The sequence below is a fragment of the Pipra filicauda genome, unplaced genomic scaffold (assembly GCF_003945595.2).
Source record: "Pipra filicauda isolate LSUMZ 115617 unplaced genomic scaffold, ASM394559v2 scaffold311_size1313980_pilon, whole genome shotgun sequence".
In the NCBI taxonomy this organism is placed as follows: Eukaryota; Metazoa; Chordata; class Aves; order Passeriformes; family Pipridae; genus Pipra; species Pipra filicauda.
The window spans coordinates 55319-72879 of NW_024104434.1; the positions used below are offsets into that span (position 1 = coordinate 55319).

General features: G+C 45.6%; 2 protein-coding genes across 6 annotated transcripts in view; one reads left to right on the plus strand and one right to left on the minus strand.

Annotated features, from left to right (window-relative positions):
* The window catches only part of LOC113982172 (podocalyxin-like), a 44951-nt gene extending 43149 nt beyond the window's left edge, over positions 1-1802 (plus strand). For 2 of the 4 annotated variants that reach the window (XM_027710187.2, XM_039383488.1), the window contains one exon: positions 338-1802. In XM_027710187.2, coding sequence (XP_027565988.1) covers positions 338-532 — 195 coding nt within the window. In that variant the 3' untranslated portion in view covers positions 533-1802. The remainder of the gene's footprint in view (positions 1-337) is intronic. The other 2 variants (XM_027710192.2, XM_027710200.2) reach the window with 1 other exon arrangement.
* Positions 1803-4724: 2922 nt separating this feature from the next.
* The window catches only part of MKLN1 (muskelin 1), a 102708-nt gene continuing 89871 nt past the window's right edge, over positions 4725-17561 (minus strand). For both annotated transcript variants that reach the window (XM_027710054.2, XM_039383487.1), the window contains 2 exons: positions 15739-15793; positions 4725-13821 (listed from right to left, as the gene is read on the minus strand). In XM_027710054.2, the coding sequence (XP_027565855.1) occupies positions 13700-13821; positions 15739-15793 (177 nt within the window). In that variant the 3' untranslated portion in view covers positions 4725-13699. The remainder of the gene's footprint in view (positions 13822-15738; positions 15794-17561) is intronic.

Sequence of the window (17561 nt, forward strand, 5' to 3'; positions counted from 1 at the left end):
TTGGGATGCAGGGTTGGGGCAAGGCAGCAACACTCAACCTCTTTCCAAGGTCCTGAGTGGACCAAGCTGAAGCTGGCAGCTGCTCCTGGAGGTTTTCCACATGTCTCTGGCTGCTCTTTCCTCCCTCCCATCATTAGCAGAGTCTCTCTCTTGCCAGCTCCATGCTATCCCCTCGCTGCCCCCCAGCCTCAACCTCACTGTGAAAGTCCCTATATGTAGTTATATAAATCTATGGGGCAGCTGTCACAGCTGCCTGGGGGGTGACAGCCCCAAGGTGACACTCACAGTGTGGCCAAGATGTTTTCCAGTGGGGTTTATGGGTTTTCTTTTCTCGTAGCAGCGCCTGACCGAGGAGCTGCAGACCATGGAGAACGGCTACCATGACAACCCCACGCTGGAGGTGATGGAGACCTCCTCCGAAATGCAGGAGAAGAAGGTGAACCTCAACGGTGAGCTGGGGGACAGCTGGATCGTTCCTCTCGACACCCTCATGAAGGAGGACCTGGAGGAAGAGGAGGACACGCATTTATAGGGTGCAGAACACGATCAAGCAAAAAAACGACCACCACTCCCCCCAAAAATCCCCTTAATCCTTCTACACACGCACACACAGCTCCAAAATAAGGCAAAATCCCCCCCCCAAAAAAAACCAGAAAATTCCTTAATGAACTAATCATGGCCCCTTGTGCCACCACGTGGGTTGCAGGACGGAAGAGGAAGGGGCATAAGACACCTCTGGGGCACATCGAGTCAAGACACTTTGGTGGCCACATCAAGACAAGCATCCTCCACCCCCCACCCACCTACCACACCAGAACTGAACAGCCATGGGCAAACAGGGTGGCTTTGCTCCTGAAGAGCTGTTGGTGTCTCCTCCCATCCCACATCCAACCACGCCAACCGCATCCTCCAGCTACCGAGTGACTCAAAACTGAAGAGAAATAAAGCAAGTAGGATGGGAGAGGGAGCAAATCCAACAGCAAACCAGCAGCTGGCAACTACAGCTCAAAAACCCCTCTGTTTAGTCATCACTCTGCCCTCCCCAGCACCCAGGTATGGAGTGGAAAAAGCTGGAAAAGCCTGTTCTTTTTGAATCCAGTTTCCATCCTTTCCCCAGAAATCGCCGGCTAAAACGCACAAGAGCCCCTCGCTGTGCCGTGGGCAGGTGGATGCATCTGGACCCAGCAGGATGGGAGGGATGCAGCAGTGCCAAGTGATGCTCAGCCCTGTCACCCAGGGCTGTGGAACAGATCCTACACCCACGTGGAAACCAAGAGAGGTGCAGCAGCTTCTTGTATTGATGGGATGAGATAGGGGAGGAGAGGAAAAGGAGTAATTCCTTGAGTTCGTCCCTCTTGGGAAGGGTGTGGAGATCAAGAGCGATGCCAGGCATGTTGGGGGTTTCGTGGTGCGGGAGACCATCTCTGGTGCTGCATTTCCCTACACAATGATCAGTCACCTTCCAGGAATTATGCAGCAGCACCTCACGGCCTTCATCCATCCTGCAGGAGACTGTGGGTGATGTGCCCCACCATGGTTTGTGATTTTTGTGCTCATGTTTTTCTGCCTGAGCAGCAGAAGAGGTAAAGGAGCAGCAGAAACACGAGCCAGGCAGCCTGGCGGCATTCAAGGTTTTCCACCTGTACAGCCCTTGGTGTTTCCTCCCCTTGAGGTTTGTAAGTTCAGCCCAAGCTCTGAAGCTCTTCCTCACAAGCCAGTAAACTAACAGAGACCTGCAAAGCAACTTCCAGCACAGCAGCAAGGCTGGGACTGAGGTTTGTCCTGCAGCCCTTGGTTTGTCATCTCTGCTGAAGTCTACAGAGGGGAAAAGAAACCCATGGCTGGACTGAGGCTGTTTCTGGTTTTCTGTTCCCCATCACAGCTCCTGAGTGGCTCTAAAAGGATGGGGAGAGTTTCACACCTTTGCACTGGTGCCAGTGAAGCAGCTCAGCACTGGCAGAGTCAGGGACCCATCCTCCAGCACACGGGAAAGAGAGGAGAGGACCAGAAGGTCACCTAGGTGAGCACACCTCCCACTAGGAGGATGGTGGTTGTCCCAAGCCCCCTGCAAACCAGAGGAGCTGCAGAGAAGAGCAGTGTCCAAGCACTGCTCTCCCTCTCCCATTTGCCATCAACTGTGCACTCATCATGTGCACAACAGGGAGATTTCCTTCAGGCTCTGCTACCAAGTCAACACAATTGGGATCCGCTCCCACGGCTGCCCTGAATGAGGGGAAAAGCACAGCCAAGCAATGGAAAGCTTGGAGAAATCAGGTTGAGTTGGTCCTTGGGAGTACTCAGGAAGCAGAGGGTCGGGGTGGTTCTCTCAGCCCCAGGACAGGCAGAAGATACAAGAGGCTCTTCCCCCTTCTCCCCTGCACCGAAGGGCAGAGTCTGAAGTGTTCAAAACCTTTCTATTTTTGTATGTAAATATTCCTGCTATTCATTAGCGATGTATCCTGCACACCTCACTTACCCGTGCACTGCACTATGGGGAAGTCATTTTGGAGGGGAGGGGAAATAAAAGCTAAAATAAATACCAAAAAAAAAAAAAAAAAAAAAAAAAAAAAAAAGAAAGGAAAAGCTAAAGGCCAGCCTGGTAGGGCATCAGAATTTGACAGGAAGCAGGAAAACACCTCTCGCCCAGGTAACCCTGCGCCACAGCTTTGTCCCTGCTCTGGCAGCATAAAGCTCAGCTCAGTAACGTGGCCACAAGGCTCAGAGAACCGGTCTGGGTATCCACAACAGCTTCCACGAGTGTCTTGGCTTCCCAGTTGCCCTGAGAGACGAGCAGCAGGTCGGTGACCTCACCTTTCTGTCCCTCCCAGACAACAAACAGCAAAAACACGGGGCAGCAGCAACGCTGTGGTCGCAGGGGGCTGGTGTTCCATGAGGACACCCCTGGCAGGGCATCTCCAGGCAGTCGGGCTTTGGCATGTGCCTAAAGATTCCCCCTTCCCAGCAAAGAGATGCCGAAGTGCTTTAATGAATCAGGTCCAAAGACTTTCCAGGAGAACCCTACAAAGGCTTGAGATCAAACAACCTTAAATCTTTCCGAGCAGAGACCAGTGAACTGCTCAGCAAGTGCTTATAGTGATTTATATTTGAATAGGAATTGTACATTTATTTATTTTTCCAGACACCATATTTTTAAACCACTAATATTTTATAGTAGATTTTCCTTCCCCTATTTAAAGAACTATTTCCACAGGAAAAGAAAACAGTACTTTTTTTTTTTTTTATGTTGAGAACATTCTTCTTGGAAAAAAAAAAAAAAAAATCAGGTAGGAAATGCAGCAATGAGCATCTTTGGCCTTAACCCTTCCCTTCATAGCTGTAGCCATAATTGTTAGACCAAAAATAATAAACAAAGGCATTTCCTCCCTCCCTGCCCCTCCTCCCTTCCCCACGCTCCTCTTCTCTCCCCCAGAACAGCTTTAACATCCGACACGTTGTACAAAGAGATTATTGCTCTTACCTTTGGGAGAGAGTTTTACAAGCAGCTCAGAGGTCCTTGCAAGAGACTTTTCTATTTTCAGATTCACAAGGAACGTGTAAATACTTTAGGACCATTTTATCTCCCGCTCTCAGTGCCATGACCCAACTGATGAGGTTGAAACTGTGACTGTTGCCTACAGAAGACACACAGAAGTCATAATTCATAAGGGACTGGAGAAGGAAAATCTAATTCCCAAGGTGGCTACCTGTTGAACCTTGCACATATACTAGAGCTCTTATGTACTGTGTAGCAGCATCTCTCACGGGGACAGGAGTCTGATTTACACTGGAATTTACTGAGGAACTGGATTGTAGAGATTATTCTTGCATTTTCCTACAAATATATTTTGAAAGCATCATGTATTTCTGTCAATAAACATTCTTAAGTAAAAGACTCGTTTCTTGGCTGAGTGAGAAGGGGGTGGGCAGGGCTTGTGCTCCAGAGCCACAACCTTCTGCTCTGCAGATGTTACATGGGAAGACACTGAACCAGCAGGAGCAAAACCAACCCAGACCTTCCTGGTAGTCAACCATGGAAAAACTGGTATTTTTCCCATGCAGGAGGAAGTATGATAGCGGTGGAAAACTTATCTTAATTTATAAAACAGATGACTCAGATGGGTGGGATGCTGGGTTGATGCGGGTAAGGGCAGCCCCACCACGGCCAGAGCACTTGTTTGAGCTGTGGGTGCCTTCAGGCTCACGGAGGGAAGGGAGAGGAAGCTCATCCTTATTTCTGCATTTCATCCCAACGCACTCCTGGTCTGCAGCCTCTCCTCGCTCTCAGGTCAGGCTGTGGAGGAGGGAATCAAACCTCACATCCGTAAGCAGGGAATGGCATCACTCGAGGGCAGCAGCAGCGTGGGCAGTTCATCTCTATTTGCCTCCAAGTGCCCAAAATAAAACATTTTGTTCCAGGTTAAGTCTCAGCTCATGTAAAGAAGAAAAAAGCAAAAAGGACTTTGGTTTAAGTCAAGTATTAAAAATCAGTGGTTTGCAGCAGCCTATATTCTAACTCTGTGTTCCTCCTCAATAAAAGTTGTTGTAAATGTTAGGAACACACTGGATTTATGGGATACCGACTCTGCTCACCAGTGATGTCAGGGAACAAGGCCAGACGTAATGCACCACTGGTTTCACAATTTCTCCACCACTACAGCACCTTCACAGACATTTTTCCGTTCTCAGAAGCGATATGTGAACAAACAGACCTTAAATAAACACCCTTGCTGGCATATACATTTTTATTAAGAAAAAAATGAACAAAATACATTCTCTCCTTATGTACATTACATACAACATAACTACATTGGTAGATATTCCTCGTGTCACTCATTCATTTATGTACAGCATGGGGCTCACACACCAACCCAGAAATCATCAAAGATGATTTATGCCAAGGAAGAAAATTAACACTCTGAGCTGAACAAAGATCATCCGTAAAGAAAAGGGCGGGATGGGGAATCACCAGAGTCCAGGAATGATTCCTGTAATCACCATGGGCTCAACACAGGACTAGTCAATATTTAACTTGCCTATTGAAACACATGAGCAGTTCACAGTGTTCATCACCCCACGGATGCTCCTTCCCAGCCCAGGGCTGTCCACACCCCTCAGCTCAGCTCTCCTGTGCTCAGGTGTCTGAGACAACAACTGCAGGACAGACACCAACGGGAATTCAGACGGACACCAGAGGCTGCAGGATTGCTGTAGAGAGGCAAAGGCTTCAAGCTGGCTGCCAAAACAGAACAAGAAGGGCCAAACTGTGGACAGGGGGTGGACACTCACGCTTCCAGAACTACGTAGGCATAACCAGCTTTCGGGGACCACACACAGGATTAGAGGACGAGCTAATGAACACTGAAGGTCCAGACAAACAAACCACCACACAGTACATTGCTACCATCAGAGTAGAAGCAACAGCTCGACAAACAGCCAAAAGACCCATCCCAGCCAGGTAATGGTGCCCAGCCAGCTCACTGCTGTTTGATCCCAAGCTTTCCAGATCCTGTCTGTGCTATCAACTCACCCAAGAGGGATGATGGCAACAGTTCCAAAGGGAGAAGGTTTAACAAAGCTCAGTACTCCAAAATGAGACACGGTGCGTCTCAGCATCTGAATACACCAGATGCACACCACCACCAGCCCCACAAGGACGGGAATGTCATCTGTAATTAACAGGGAATGAGCCCACAGACTTTGATTCTCTGCCCCCTCAGCAAAGTGGTCTGTGCAGTTTGAGGCCTCCAAGACCCAAGACTCCCATAAACACATTTGTTTGTATAATTAAGCTCGTTTCTCTGGCTTATGGTCTCCCCACCATCCCCTCATTTCCTGCTGTGGAGGAGGGTGTGCTGGAAGAGAGCAGAAAATACAGCTCTGGTAAATAGTAACAGCTACTAATAACAAGGGGCTTGTTTTCTTTTCCAAGATCCAGCACAGCAGCTTCTGAAGTGAAAAGTGTTTCACACATCTAAACATCAACGGGAGGGAGGGGAGGAGGGATAGGAATGATGAGGGAGAGATGAAGGCAATATTCCCTCACCACTGCAAGTTTGCATTCCCGGGGACCACAGCAGACAAGAGAGGAAACCAAGTCAGCAACACAATAGTTTTCCATTTTCCCCCTAAGAGACGAAATTTTTGTCAAAACCTCAAAAAAAAAAATTAATTATCACCAACCCAAAAAACTTTTCAGCCTCTAAGTGGTTTCTCTAAGGAACAAACCCTGTTCACATGCTGCAGCACTTCTGTGTTTAGTGAAACACTGAGTAATTGATTGAATCCCTTGGTTACTAAGTCAGGATATTTAAAGTGTATTTTCTCATCACTGGGGAGAAAAACCTATCCACTGGCATTTGGGATGTGGAGATGACTGCTACCACCAGAGTCACTGTTGTGGTCTGGCCTCCCCCCCCCCACCACATTAATTAAAAAGCACCTGATCTCCCTTAATCTCACTGGCAGCTTTCACTAGAAAGCTGAGAACATTTTTAGGTTTTAACAATCTCTTAAGGCAGCCAGAGCTGATGGTGCTGTACCACCTCTGGGCTGTTGGAGCAAGGTTAAGCCCATCTGGCTTTCTTGCCATCACTGTGGAAGGACTGGAGAGAGAGTAAAATCTGTATGAGTCTCTCTGGTGTCCTTGGGGTAGAGGGGGACCAAGCTTGAGGTGAAGCTCCAGGACTCCAAGATCCTGGTATTGCATCACTTCCATTGGAAAAAGAGCCAGGGAATCCGGCTCACATGAAAAAATCAGGTGTAAACAGCAGAACTACTTGTTAAAGAGTCTTCAAAGTCCTTCCACAAAGACAGATCACATCTTACACACCTACTCACATGAGCCACTACTGTATTATCCCTAAGCATCTTTCTCTTCCCATTCCCCCTGCCCTGCTACACTGCAGAAATAAACCAAACCCCCACCCCAATACCAGCTGCTTGCCTCCACCAGTGAAAGATTTGGGGTGATGAAAGCAGGTCCAGGAACCTTGGACAACTTGAGGGTTGGTCTCATCACCCTTTTTCTTCTGTTGAACAACTACTACCCTCTTGGGGCCAAGAAAAACAAACCCTGAGACAGGAGGGAAGGCTTATGACAGCACTGAATGTGGGGTCATGGAGGGGCACAAGTAAATCATGTTGCAGTGGGAAATCAGCTCCCACGCTTCCCTGTCCTTACCCAGGATGAAAAACATCCCTGGAAAGAACAATGTAGATCACAAGGATCCTCCCTGACTGTCTCAGAGGCAGCAGGAAGGAGTTTTGCAAAGGAAGCAACTGGAGGATGGTGTGACATGGAGAAACTGCTGCCTCAATAACCACCATGCAGCTCTAACCTCTAATTCTTCAGCTGGTATCCATTAAACTCAGGGAAGTCTGAAGGCATTTTAACAGCAGTGAAAAGCCACACAGGGAAAGAAAAGTCAGAGTAAATGGGGAAATAGCCAAGGAACCATGCTTTCACCATCATATCTGCTCGTGATAAGATTTTCCTTTCAAATTAATAGTAAATCAAAAAATCCAAGCAGATAGAGCCAGTTTTGAGCCATTCACTCATATTCCTGTTTTCAGGAATGAACTGTGATGCCATGCTGGAGCTGAACAGTAGGCTGATTTCTGACAGCACTCACAGTCTCCAGGTCACCAGTAATAGCTGTGCTGACTTAGAGCAAACAGCTGGAAGCCAGGACAACATGTAGTTCTGTCTGCACCAAGTATAAATTAAGATTTCAGAGTACCCAGGTGATCCACTGACAGCAGCTCCAGTGAGCGGCTTGGAAGCAGAGCACTGAATTTGGGTCACAGCAAGTGCCTGGAGTTCAACCCTATCAAATTCAGTCCATGAAAGCAAAGGAGACAGCAGCAATGTGTTACCTTCAGGATATGTGTCTGGGGAAGATGCTGCCTTGCAGATCTCCACACCTCAGCCATACAGCTGGAATTACATCCAACCCACGCAAACAGGTTCACATATATAACCAAAGCACACGTGGATAATCCCAAACTCCAGCCAGTTCTCTGACCTCTGCCAGGAATGCCAAAAGGATACCTGCTGGCATTCCCTGCGAGGTTTTCCTGGGGGACTCTCCAACAGCAATAAGCAGGTCATTAACTGGCTTCCACTCCAAAACCACACTTGGATCCACTGCCTACAGACAAAAGCATCTGGAGTCAATTGATCCAAGTGCTGAGCCATGGACTGTTATCATGGTTCCAGTACAGTAAACCTACTTTTTCCACTCCAACTTTTCATTATAATAGAGGCTTTCAGTAAAAAAGGGATTTTGCCTATAAGCCATTACCACAACTCAAATCATTTCCAGTATAACCTTTTCCATGACAGGATATGATCAGGTCTCCCATTCCCACAGGAGTTTTAGATACACTAACAAGCTTCTGACAGCACATTTACATTTCAACACTATTTACAGCTTATATACTACTACAATCTAGACCAAGAACAAGTCATATAGTTGTTCTTAAACTCTCCTTTCACAAAATAAGACCCATTTCCAAATTATCACATGTACTTATTAAAATAGGCCAAGCTCAGAGTTTCTATAATCTTCTCCCTAAATCAAAACACCAATAATTTTAATTTTTAACTGGGCCCACCTCTGTTTCTGTAATAAATACAGCTATAAAACAACACAAGCACTTCCAGAGACATAACATGAACTGCTTTTACTGTCAGGACTTCACTTGACAATAGCCAAACATTCCTTAACTCCGAGCCAACTAATAAGCTAAAATTCAAAGCATACACGGGGACTCAAGGTTTCACAAGACATTTTTCCACTTGTAAAAACAAAGGGACCGAATGGAATCGTATCTAATGATTTTTTTGCCATTTCCCCCAGAAGTGGCACAGCGTTCCACCCACAGAATTACTGCCCGCACAGAGGTGGAGGCTGCACAGAAGTAATTCAAACTACAAGCTTCACTTGATGAGCTCTACAAAAGTATTTCTTTCTCAGTTCTGAAATACAGGAGGCAGCAAGAAAACTAATAATATTTGCGTTACTCTCCTGCATTTGAAACAAGCAGCACTGATGCTCATCTTTTTCACAGTAAGAGCAGCAAAACAAGTTTCCAAGTGCTGCTCGGGCCACTGCTCTGAAATCCCTCACTCCCCAGTGCAGGTTGGCACGGCAGGGCCAGATCAACGTACGGCTCCGTCACACAAAAAAACCTCCCTTTGAAAAATCTGCACACATCAGGAAAATGATTCAGAAAGCAGCTGTTCCACAAAGCCCTATGGAAAACACTCTTCCAGACTCGTTACTCGGCTTTGGAAGGAGTCTCTTCTGGAAGAAGACACGGCTAATGGAGACCTGGACGCTCACGGCTGCCAATTAAAGGAACACACGGATGAGGCCGTGGCATTCCCTGGCCACCAGCCCCACACCTCTGCCACCTTCCTGCAAATAGGGGGGTCCAATTAATTTGCTTACTGACTCCTCAATCATTAAATTTTAGTCATTAAATCACAAATTTCCAGGTTAAATTGTTATAATCAATGACTAAAAATGTTTCAGCAATTTCACTTAACTCTTGTCATTCCAATTCACAAAGGGAAGCTTTTCTATGCTCTTTAGGAAAATTCCCTACTTTCACTCTAGTTGCCACTGCATGAGGCTCTACCTTAAAAAAGATTTTCCAATTGGGTGTTCCCAGACTGATTTTCCAAATTTAGAGTGAGATTCTGCTAACCTGATGTTCTGGTAGGAAGCTTCATCCTGATCCCTGAGCTAGGTAGGACATTCCTGTGTTCACATAGAGCCATCCTGGGCAAACAAAAACCAAATTCCAGATGTTTATTCACACAACTGGATCCGACTACCTTAACTACACATACAAGATGCCATCTAGGGAGAGGGCAAACTGAACTTTTCCAAGACAAAGTTCTCCTTCCTCATTATACTCAGCAAAAGGAAGAGATGATAAGAACAAACACATCACAAATATCTTTAAAAGAGACAGAAGATAAAAACTACAATTAATTTCAGTGAACACTCTGCATCACCCTTCAGGCCTCCCTGGGATCAATATTAATCAATGAGATCCTCAAAAAAACATGGCAAGAAGGTGGCTAAGGTCTCCTAACTTTTATCCTCTGTCCTTCTGCCACATGAAAACATTCTGGGTAATGCTGTAAGAGCAGCACTTGCTTGGAGAGGTCATTTTCGGAGAACTCTTAAGAACTTCTACCTTGTGACTACTTGGAGGGGTTGTATAAAACAAAAATTAACAAACTCACTTAATTCTACCTAATCCAAATGACCAAAAAAGTCAGTTCTGTAGGGCTTTATTTCTCTAAGAAAATGTGTCACTGAATAGGAACAATATAAAGAATAATTTCTTGTTTTCCAAAGAGATGATCTACTGAATGATAGTGTAAGGGTCACTGCCAGTGAAGAACTAAACTCATGGATCTCAAAGGATATTAAAAAAGCTAAAACAGGACTGAAGTCTGGGTGTCTGTATCAAGTTTATCCCACCCTGATTTCCTCCAGCTTTAAAAGACCTGCCAGAACCTTGCAACTTTGGCTTTAAAGACCCCAGTCCTCGTGAATGAGTCCCTCTCTGACAAGGAACGACACCTTCCTCTGCAATACCTTATTTACAAGTTAACATGGAATTTACAGATAAAACTACTGTAGTGCAAAGATTATGTGGTGTCAGCTTCATACACAAAGTCACCTTATAACCTAAGGTAGAGGCAAATAGAGTACGTTTGTCTTGCCTAAGCTAAAAAGCAGCCTCAGACACAGCCTGCAAGCGGTGATGGTGAGGTTCGAAGGCTTCTCACGCACAGTTTGTGTATTTATAAACCTGGCATGCACCGGGCTGTGAAACACTTTCAGGTGGCTGTTTTCAGATCCAGTGGGTTTCTTTTCTGTTTGTACTTCGGGATTTCTGTAATGAGCACATCTAATGCTTTCCTGGAATATCACCAGTACCTTTAAAGATCTGCATGCAATTAAACCCATGGCTGATTTTGAAAGGAAACTTGTACTTCACTGCGCAAGAATTTTTGATTAGGTTTTAAAATCAGGCAGTGCAGCACACACCAATGCAAAAAAATCATTTAATTTTGATTCCTAGCTTTAAGGTCACAGGAGAAGGAAAGACCCTTGGCAAAGCCACAAGAAGCCTTTCCTTTGGCTTAACCTCTCTGGCCACACGGTGCCTCTGCTGCTCAACAAATACTCAGAGGCTGAGCAAATATTTTCTGCTGGTTAATCACCAGCTGCCATCCATGAACTGCACTGGTGTGAGCCCCCATCGATCCGCCTGGGATAAAGGCAGGTCAATATTTGATCATCCTGAAGGGCCCTCGTTAACTGGGACTGTCAGTCCTGCAGAAGCAACTCCGACAAACCATCGATTCACACGGTGCTACAAAACACAGAGCCGAGGCTTGCCAGGCTTCACAGGCACCCCCCCACGCAGAGGACAACGAGTTTGGATCGAATTTCTGTGACACAAATCAGACCTGACACCATGCACTGCTCACCACCAACGCCATTCACAGCTTTTGGCAATCCTAAACTTCTCCTGTGCGCTCCAGCCACGTCTATCTTTTGGCTTCATATGTGGTCATCCAAGGCGGACACACATAAAAATTTATGAAGAGCCTGGCTGATTAGAGAACTGTGACAAAAAGCATTTAATACCTGACTGAAGCTGGAGGACACACAGGCAATGAGATCAAGTGATAAGGGAGCACAACAGCACTCAAATTTTACGTACTAGAGGGCTGCAGCATTTTGGCTGGTTGCATTAAAAGTGATCAGTTCAACCTCAAAGGAAGCAACACCTCAGCTGGAAATATTCCTCTGATATCTACATTTGTACTGTATAAACTCTAATTAGTTAACAAAGCCTCAGCACAGGTAGCACATCATGAAGCCCAGCGGTAACGTAAAACTTTCCACATCAATGGGAAAAAAACCTGCCACGTTCCAAAGAAATGATTTCATCAGATTTCATTTCCTTCACTGAGTGGAGTCTTCCCCAGACATGTGATTTGCCATCCACTGAAGTGTACAATGTCTGAACGGTCTCAAGTGACAGGTTAAAAACACTGCTTTGTGCAGTCCTCCCTGAAGACAAGCAAAGCCCGGCCTCTGACATATTGTTCCTTTCTAAGTGATTAAACATTAGTTATGAGTTTTTTTTAAATTTATTTCTAACGTAGCAGGACTACAAAAGTCACACAAAGAACATGATAAAGAGGCAATACAATGCAATCAAAGCAAGCAGACACTCGAGCTCTGAAAAAGACACTTGACCAACTCTTTATTTCAAGAGTCCATCTTTGCAACACAAAGGATTTTCCATCAGGTTCAACAGGGGCCACGAGGCCTCAGCGGGTGCAGCAACGATACCCAGTTGGCATGAACATTGCTGGACATAAAGCTTTGCAGTCTCATATAAATATTTACATCTGCCAGTGTGTACTGAACACTCACTGACACCAAATGCACAGTTTCTAGTGCTGGGTATGCGTGTCCTTCATTCCACTTCACAGTGCAGCACCAAGCCCTTACAGTGTGTATAAAGAAGGCTTTCAGCGAGGAGGAAGAATATATTTTCTACACATATGCATCAGCTGGTTTTCAAAGAGATTTATGCTAAGAAGGCCTCCTCACATTCAGATCTAGGTCTAAAATGCACTGATGAGTGAGCTGCACTGCACAGGAAGGGACAAGCTGCTGGGAGCAACGCTCTGCACACGGACACACAGACAAACGCACACAGAAGCACATGGAAACGAAGACAATCTGCTTCAGAAATCCTACACCCAACCCAGGGTCAGGTTGCAGAGGTTTGGGGGGGGATGTGGTGGAAGACCCAGTTCTGCCGGGCTCACCGAGGACCCCTGTGGTTTCCCAGCAGAAGAGCACAGCAGCAGAGAGAGCGATCCCTGAAAAGGGGCCTGTACGGCTGACGGCCGCGCTCCCGCTTTCCAACGGTTTCTCTGAGGTTCCCACTTGCCTGCCAGGTTTAAGTGGAAGGCTCCAGAGAACAGAAGAGAGGGATGTAGGTATTCAGCTTAGATCGAGTCTCAGATGCAGTTAGACACGACTGTCAGCTTGATTCTGGGGCGAGGAGACAGACGCTTTGTAACACGCGCTCGCCGCCCCATGACACAAGATTACAAGACTCAAGACATAAATTACTTTTACCTCAATGTGTGCCAGTGTCCTGCCAGCAAGTTATTCAGTTGCTGAGGATGGAGTTGTAGCATAAAGCAATATATCATGAGGTACAGATGAGGAAAGAAAACTTCTCCCCCCTCTTCCTCAGGAAACCCAAAATAAAACCCATCATCTTTAATCCCAGATAACTCACAAATCTCAATTTTCCCCCACAGGCAAAAAGATCACTACATGACTGGGTTTTATTTTTTTTTTTCTTTTCCCCCCACCTTTTCATCTTACATTTGCTAACTCAAAATCCAAAGTCAGAAAAAATATATATATTTAGTCAGAAGTACGTCAGTTACATTTTATTAACCTACTCCAAGGGAAAAGCTCCAGGGATTCACCATACAAGTATAAAACCCCTTTCAAACACCTAGGGGTTACTATATTAACTTCATCCCAGCAGTCAATCAATGCAGTAAAAAAATTAAAATACTGAAAATGGATGCTTTTTTTCCTCTTCCACGTGTCCAGTGATTGCTCCGTTACAGTGTGATGAGGTCCACCAGGTTGCCTTTAGGAGGGGTCATGTTGTCTGGAAAGAAGTTGACTAGTGTGTCAAACAGCTGAGTTCTCTGGGCATACGTGTGGTCAACATCTGAAAATCCTGGGGAAGGAAGAAACAGGGAAATTGAGTCAGTTCTCCCTATTCTAAATGCTCAGTGGAACAGGCCAGTTGTCCACCTGGGATCGATGTTAACAGTCTGCTACTTCTGTCTCCACTAACAAGGCTGCCAACCCTCCACCCCGCTGCTGTGTGCACATACACACAGAGTTCACGTCACCCCAAGCCAGCACTGCCATCAAAATGCCATAAAAAGTAATAAGCAAATGCCTGTCAAGCTCATTGACAGCCCTGAAGAAACGGAGTTCTCAGGGGGCTGCTCTGATGTCCCAGAAAACAAAATCTGTGCAGCTATTTTTATTTGGTGCCTCATTTCTTCTGTCCTCAGGCCTTCCTCGTTATCTTCACTGCCATAACCAGAACTGCTCCTTGGATTGCTTGGAGTTTTCCTTGAGACAAGTCCTGCTGACGGGTAGGAGTTCCAAGTCAGGTATTTACTCACTGGAGTTGCACAGGGGACCTTGGCTGCATCTTGGCACAAGGGAGCTTTGCAAACTGGGTTTCTGAAGTGCTGCCTCCCCAAGAGGGGAGGGTTTGGTCTGCATTTTTTATCCAAATCATCACACTTAAACCATCAACAGCAAGAACAATAGGGCAGGCACACAATGATTTCCTCTGCTCTGTGTTACTTCTATCACTGGTATCTCCAAGGAATGCTTTTTAATTCAGTGAACTCACTCTTCAGTTAATCAAAGTCAACCAAGTTAATCAAATCAAGGAGGGTTGGGGGTTTTTGTTTTATTTTAGAAGCACTGCTTGACATGTGCATCCTATCTGTAAAGCCAAACTCTGGATAAAAGTACTGAACTGATTCAACAACTAATTCATCTTCTACAACACTTAAAACCAGGGAAAGGTTCTGAGGGTGGTGAGGCCCTGGCACAGGTTGCCCAGAGAAACTGTGGATGCCCCATCCCTGGGAGTGTTCAAGGCCAGATTGGACAGGGCTTGGAGCAACCTGGTCTAGTAGAAGGTGCCCCTGCCCATGGCAGGGGGCTGGAATGAGATGAACTTGAAAGTCCGTTCCAGCCCAAACCATTCTGTGACTACGAAAAATCCAACTTTTTTGAAACATCTGTTTTCTTTCTTTAAAAACAAAATTAATTTCACGGGATCAACTAGATGTCTTCCAAACCACGCCAGCTCAGCAGAGCTTCCTCATCCAGCCGGGCAGACAGTGCCGTGGGCTTTTTCCTTCCTTCAATTTCTTATGTTGGGAATTCTGCCTCCATGAAAAACTGAAGTCGTCCAAACTCTTAGCGAGAGCTCGGTAACGTAAGGACAACCCAGCGCTACAAGGATGTGAGTTGTGCCTACAGCCTTCCTATAGCTCTCCCAGGATTAATCTCTGAGCTCTGTAAAAGAGTTAACTGGACAGAGGAGCGAAACAAATCATGGCTTTGGCTCAGCCCTCCTGTTTCCAGCCCTTCACGCCACTGTTTTCTTCGCTCTTGACATTCTGCCCAAAGAACTCGTTCTGCAAAGAACAGGGCGAACCAAACTACTCCAGGAATTGCAGTTATCACAGCAAACAGAGCTGTAGCCATGCTGTGAGATTCCAAAGTGACATGACAGGAGGTGCTTTATTCTGACCAAAGCTTCTGTTTACTTGGGTAACAGCAACGGATCAGATGTAATAAGACACACAAAATGATCCCGGGAGGCACTGGTTTAAAACCACTGATGTTGACAGATGTTTTAAATATGGGCTCGAGGCATTGGACACTGGTCATTATAAATAACCTCTCAAATGGCTGGGTAGTGGCACTTTGCATATTCAAAATGAAAAAGGGCCTACAATGTTCATAGCAACTACAATATTTGATATAAAATCCAGTAGAAACTAACAGCAATTATCAGATGGAACATCATATAATTCCTGTGACACACAATACTCACCAAGAGTCGTGAAATCCGAGCCAGACTTAAATAATGCTGAGGCAAGAAGCTGAAACTGCAGAAGAGGCGAAAGAAGAAAGAAAAAAGTGTTATTAACCACACAGGAAAAAAACCCAAAAGATTCATAGAAGTCCAAGTGGCTTGAAAGTTGCTGTGTTTTCTCTGCACAGTGCTCAGAACTGCTGTGCCATACACATGAATAACAACAGCAGGCACTTTCACATGAGCAATACAATTTGTCAGCTTGGCACAAGTCGGATGGTTTTTCCTAGAATTAGAGCAGTGTTGATGCAATGAAAGGTACTTGACTGAGAGCTCTAAAAACCTCATTTTTTTACATATAGTTTTTTGCCTCTTTGGCAGGTATCACAGAGCAGAAGGAAGAGTCCCTTCCACGCAGTAACATTCCCAGGGCCTAACATGGTACAGGCTCAGCAGGCAGGGATTAGATAGCACAAAAAACAGGGGAACTGCTGGATACAGTTGGAGCTGGTGCAGCATGAACTTCTTGAACACAGAGAAAGCTCTGCCCAGAGAAGTTCTGGATGTTCCTTCCCAGGAAGTGTTCAAGGCCAGGCTGGATAGGGCCCTGAGCAATCTGATCTAGTGGGTGGCATCCCTGCCCATGGCAGGGGGTTAAAACTGGATGGTCTTTAAGGTCCCTTCCAACCCAAAACATTCCACGTTTCTAATGGTATCAACCTTTCTGAACTGCCAGAGAAGATGATATCATAAACTTAAGGCAGCACCTCTTAAATTAAAAATAAAACTTCTTTGGGAACATCAGAATCATGAGTACAAACATTTGAAGTGACACATTCATGGGTTTGTTATCCCTTAATATCTCACTGATGGACAGTGACCAGTGTCTTCCTCTGCCCCAGCTGCTGTTTTCAGACATCCCCACAGTAGCAACATGCTTTGTCATGTTCCTGTAAGGAATGAGCTGATTTCTTAAAGGCTTGGAATCTTGTGTCTCCTGTGTGTCTTTTCAGCACACAGCCCAAAGGAGAGAAGAGGGGGGAAGAACCAGGATAAATACGTTCAGGAAAGAGTGGAAAGAACAGCCAGGAATTACATATCCATCGATTTCACTTCAAGAAAAAATGGGAACACAGACAATGTGAAAGCATGAAGGAGTGGAGAAGGTGATGAGTAGCAGCCAATGTGAGTTTGGCAACAACAAGTTGTATCACATCAACCTGATTTCTTTTATAGGCACCAGGTCCTATGGACGGGACTTGGCAATGGACATTGTCCATTCTGACTTTCACAGGAATTCTGATGCTTTTATATGATATTTAAAGCCAAATTATCAAGGCATCACCCAAATTAAACCAACAGGGAAAGGCAAACAGGTCAAATAACTTTTCTGTGGGTGGCCATCAGTGGTTTGACATGAAAATGGAGCCGTGAATCAGGAGTGATTCATGTGTGCCCTGGGGCAGCACTATTCTGGGTTTTCAGTCATAACCTGCTTGGCAGGACAGGGCAGGATCACTGAGCCCACAGACCTTAGACCGTGCTCAGACAGACTGACAGCATGGAGCAGACAGCCTTCCTACTGTTTTTCCACTAAATCCAGTTTAAAATGATGGATCAAGGTGTGTTTCATTAGGGCCAAGTGCAAATCAACACCAACAGGAAAAATCAGTGATACAAAACAGGTGCAGAGGCTCTGTGAAAAAGCACCTATAAGTTATAAGAGATCAATTATCATCCTATTGTAAAACTGGCAAATGCATAGAAAGTGCACAAAGAAGGAGCAGGATCTTCAAATAAATCAAGTATTCCTGCTGTTATCAAGGCTTTTAAGTCTCCTC